General features: G+C 37.7%; 1 protein-coding gene across 1 annotated transcript in view; it reads left to right on the top strand.

The window, feature by feature from the left end:
* The window catches only part of L2HGDH (L-2-hydroxyglutarate dehydrogenase), a 12,285-nt gene extending 7,727 nt beyond the window's left edge, over nt 1-4,558 (top strand). Inside the window, exons 5-9 of the mRNA XM_043024262.2 lie at nt 633-833; nt 2,540-2,701; nt 3,337-3,446; nt 3,558-3,684; nt 3,874-4,558. Of these exons, the coding sequence (XP_042880196.2) occupies nt 633-833; nt 2,540-2,701; nt 3,337-3,446; nt 3,558-3,684; nt 3,874-4,125 (852 nt within the window). The 3' untranslated portion in view covers nt 4,126-4,558. The remainder of the gene's footprint in view (nt 1-632; nt 834-2,539; nt 2,702-3,336; nt 3,447-3,557; nt 3,685-3,873) is intronic.
* Nucleotides 4,559-5,153: the final 595 nt, after the last annotated feature.

Genomic DNA, 5,153 nt, shown 5'->3' on the forward strand with positions numbered 1-5,153 from the left:
CTTATTCTGCTCCTGCCAGCAATAAAACAAGTGTGTCCAACTCCCCATTGAGAGATTTCTTGAGGCATGAAGCCCTGCTAAATCTCCAAGGGATTTCCACCCACCCTCTTCTGAGGGTGACCAAAAGATTTTGTTTATTCATTTATTAATGTTATTTTATTTTACTTTTTTGATAAAGTCAAGAAAAATGTGTATATACAAATGTAACTTATGTTTATACAGTGAAACTTCATAATATGATAAGATGTCATCTGCTGGGTCAAAAATAATTAGTTGAAGTGATGTCACTATCAGTCATTGAATAGGTTAACCCTATGACGACGGTGCGTCACACTCGTGTGACACAGCCAAACTCCCGATGCCGGGGCGTCGTGCCAGTGTGACGATTTCAATGCAATATTGCAATCGCCCGGCATAGGGGACTTCGCGTAGCGAGTGCCCCGTCGGGAAAGGGTTAACATAATCATATTTCACATTTGATATTGCCAGATATCTGTTTTCAAAATTTTCATTTCTTTCCCAATTTCCATCCTTGATAAATAGGAAGAGAATTGTTTGATAAAGTTGCAATTTCCTCTTCATTCTCAGCTAAAAGGTGCATAACCTATGAGTTTTTTCTGATTAATCCACAGGGTGTGAAAGCAATCTGGTCCCCGCACACAGGCATCGTAGACTGGGGCTTAGTCACAGAACATTATGGCAAGAATTTCCGTGATAATGGTGGAGAAATCTTCCTTGACTTCATGGTGACAGATTTCCAGCTGACAGACAAGAGTCAGAAGGACAGCAGCAAGCCTAGCCAGCATCCCGTCAGAGTCATCAGTAACGACAAGGTGAATTATCTATGGTGCATTAGCATGTGATACGTGGAAATGGATAGGTTTCTGTTACATGAATATGTAAGTCAGATAATATATGATTTTTTTTTCTCTCTCTCTTTTTGAGGTACTGAACAAGAAATCAATCGGAATATTGTTGCATGGAATAGTTAGTTATGAAGTGAAGAAGGTTGATATATAGGCTAAGAAGGCTGATATTAGCTAGTAAGTCCTAAATTTTAACCCATTCATGCCGGGGCAGTTCCGGCTTTGCGCGGTCGCAATACCGGGGTTCTCGAACGCATAAGCCTAACGCCTCGAGATTCTCGGGCGCACAAGCCAAGCGCTCGGGCCTCGCTCTACACCGACCGCTCGCTACGAGCCTAGCGCGCGGCTTCCCGCGGTGCGCGTTTAGGGCAATATCACGTTCAACGTCCCATACGTGCTCAAACTTTAAAGGAGAGACAATTGAACCCCTTGGAAGTGCGGGAAGTCTTTGGACTCCTAATCTAGCTAAGTTTGTGCTGTCCACTCTGCACTAACAGTCAACCCCACCTACCCACCCTAGCATTTTGAGGTTAAAGATGATGGCCAGGCCCTTTTTTTTTTTTTTTTACCAGTATATATTCTTTGCTATGACAGAAATGACCAATGGAATGCCACAAAACCAAAGTTGAATTCCAGAAAAATGCAGGAAGCCTTGATGGCACACCAAGCTATTTAGTGTTGCTACTGTTATAACTGACATTTTATCTGTTCTCTTTGATTTTTGTATGAAGACTGAGCTATAGTAGAAGAAGCTGAGATGCAGCAGAGCAAGTTTAGTGATATTCTATTAATTTGAGCCAAAAAAAAAAAAATCAGATAATGCAGCAGATAGTCTATACAGTGATGTCTACTATTTGGGTAAGACATAGAAAGATGGAGAGAGAAAAAATGAATGAAGTAATAAATGAACTAAAAGATAGAAAAGGAAAAAGAGAGTGAGAGAGTGAATTAATGGGAGATAGAGAGAATGAATGAGAGGGAGATAAAATACAAGAAACAAAAAATCAGAGTGAATTAATGAGCACGAGTTAGAAAATGCAAGGAGAAATAGGGAGTATGCATGAATGAGAAATAGAGAGAGAAAGCATGCTGCTGACGAGAGAAGCTTAGGACAGTTCTAGGGAGATGGAATGCCTTTGGTGACATCATCAAGGCTTTCCATGCTTTCCCTGGAATTTGATTTTTTTGTAACAGCAGCACTTCAGGGGTGGATATTGTCAAACTATTTGTCAGATTGAATTTATTTGGTGAATCATATGATATTAGAGATTAAGTTTTGGTAAAAAAATGTTTCTTGACTTTTGTCATCAACAGGAATCTTGATGGTAGTTTGCTTTTTTAACATGTGTATGCATTGATATCATAAATATGTATATGGAAATGTGTTTCAAGTAATAATCCTCAAAGTTCAAAAGAATGTATACAAAGAATAAGCATGATTAGTTACCAAATGAAATTGATACTGAAATGTTACCATATAATGTAGTTGAATTACAGTATTAGTTTCAGGTGACTTTGTTATGTGTTTACATTTTATATGAGTATTTAATCTCACTTTCTTATGATTTTAGGGGAGTAGGTATTAACTTTATTCTTAGAAGTGTAAACTTCAATAATTTTCCTTCTTTTCATCTTTGATTTTAAACTTATGCATTCTTAACTGTATCCTAAAGGCCATCCGATGCAAGTATGTTTTGACCTGTGGTGGACTTCAGTCAGATAAGCTTGCCAAACTGTCTGGCTGTTCTGGAGACCCTCACATTGTACCTTTCCGAGGAGAGTACCTTCTATTGAACAAGGAGAAGGCTCACATGGTGCGAGGAAACATTTATCCAGTAAGCGTTGAACGTGTCTGAGTTAAAGTCTGTAGATCAGACAGATATTATGAGTGATACTATTTTTAGAATTAAAGTAAGTGGGTATAGAGGGAGAGGTTATAGTATATCAGAATATTTAGGGTATTTTACATGAGTTGTATTTTAAAAACGAAAAAAAACAAAAAAACATTGAGATCTTACCTATTTGAAAGGAGATTACCACAGAATGTTTAACTGTCTTCAAAACGGACTTGTAAAGACTAGTTAGAAATGAGCAAGATGAACATATGTAAAAGAACTTCATAATGCTTATGTTTATTTTGAGTTAACTTGCAATTTTGTGTATATGTATTTGAGGTAAAAAGGAAATCTACTCCAAGCTTCATTGTGTACTTAGGAATAGAGCAAGTAAATTTGAGAATATATGTGTAGTGCCATTAAAATTTACAAGATTTAAAGATTATGATGATAAAAAAAAGAAAACAGAAAATAAATAATAAGTTGATTTTGTTTATCATATGTTGAATTTAAATTGTTTGAAGAGAGAACAAGAGATATAGAAAGAGGGAAAAAAAGAGGAAAAGGGGGACAGACAGAGAGACCATATAGACAACATTTACATGACATACAATAAAACCATTTCTTTTCTACAGGTGCCAGACCCACGATTCCCATTTCTAGGTGTTCATTTCACTCCACGAATGGATGGAGAGGTCTGGCTTGGTCCAAATGCTATTCTAGCATGGAAGAGAGAAGGATATCGGTGAGTCTTGAAGATAAGACAGTTATAAAGTTGACCTTAAGTATTACTGTTTTTTTCTCAGGCAGTTGTTTAAAGTTAAACCTAAGTTTTATATTGTTTGTTGCTTCCCAGGTGGCTAGACATTGACATTCGTGAGCTGTGGGAAACTATCACGTACAGAGGTTTCCAGAGATTGGCAGTACAGTACATTGGCTTTGGATTGATGGAGGTTTTACGCTCAGCCTTTCCCAGACTCCAGGTTGTTTTTTTTTCTCTTTATTTGCATGTATACTTACATGTTGATCTTGTTTGTTACTGAGATATATATTTTTTTTTTTTTGTGCAAAACTGGGGCTGTGCATGTTGAAATTTATTATGGATGGAAGAGAGGTATTAATAGTTTGCCCTGGTAAAAGCATCATGAAACCAACATCATTGTCCCTTTCAGGTTAGAGCTTTGCAGAAGTTTATCCCAGAGGTGAAAGCGTCGGACATCATGCGAGGCCCAGCAGGAGTGCGTGCCCAGGCTATGAACATTGATGGAAGTTTAGAGGATGATTTTGTGTTTCAGCGCGAGGCAGAATGTGAATTGGGTTCCCGAATCCTGCACTGTCGCAATGCCCCATCTCCAGGTGCAACTTCTTCCCTTTCCATTGCAAAAATGATTGCAGACAAATGTAAAGCAGAATTTTCATTGTGAGGTGTAATGTGTACGTACTGGTATATGGTCCTTATAATTTACTGCTCGTGAGATATGAGTTGTAAGTAACTATAGGCCATTAGGTAGCATTTAAAAGGCAGTGTATTTGTTACATGTAAAGAAATTTACTGTGCTTAGAATCCACAGTACTATAATACCTTATTGAAAGGTGACTAATATTTTCAGTTTGTTTTATATAATTTACAGATTATATATATATGTACAGATAGAAGATTACAATGGATCATCCTACAAGGGCTGTAAATTTTACCCAAAGTAATTCTAGTGTGTTTGATATGATTAAAGTATATTGATGAAAGGCATGAAATTTCAATAAAACCCATAAACCTTGGATATATGTAAATAACTATATATATTGAAATGTGTATGAATGTGAACGAAGATAGAGAATTAATAAACTGGGTTAAATTTGTGTTTTTATTAAGTATCCTTTTTACTTCTGACATTTACTATTTGCAGATGATGAAGAAAATCTAATTAGGGAGACCAGGATTGTGTAAGGAGCAATTAAAGTTGGCAATGATTCGATAATTGTGTGAAGTGTAAAGGCAAGTGCTGATGGTACTGCTTACATTTGTGGTTTAAAACAGGTGTATTTGTGCTTCAGTCGTAAATTCAAAATTTGATTTCTATTTAAAATATTTGAGAATGTTTAACCCATTGCGGACGGGGCGCCTAACGTCCGAACTGGTCGTCAGGGCGGGCGGTCAACGACACTAGCGACACCGGCCAATAATTAGAGGGACGGGGGAAGGGTTTTCTCAGCCCTCCGGGTAGCGCAGACTAGCTCAAACATTAATTTTCCATAAATCCATCATAAAATGAGGGTTTAGGCTGACTTTTGAACGCTATAGCTCTACAGCTAGCGCCGTTACAACCATAATACTCTATGACTGTGTGCGCGCTTCAACTGTGAGCAGATCCCGATGTCGCGTCTTGTACGCATTGACTCCCGTCTTTTAGGCCTAATCGGTGCCGACTTGTATGTCATGACACCCGTACTAAAT

This window comes from Penaeus japonicus, unplaced genomic scaffold, assembly GCF_977035675.1.
Source record: "Penaeus japonicus unplaced genomic scaffold, GWHDUDI00000001_assembly GWHDUDI00000008, whole genome shotgun sequence".
In the NCBI taxonomy this organism is placed as follows: Eukaryota; Metazoa; Arthropoda; class Malacostraca; order Decapoda; family Penaeidae; genus Penaeus; species Penaeus japonicus.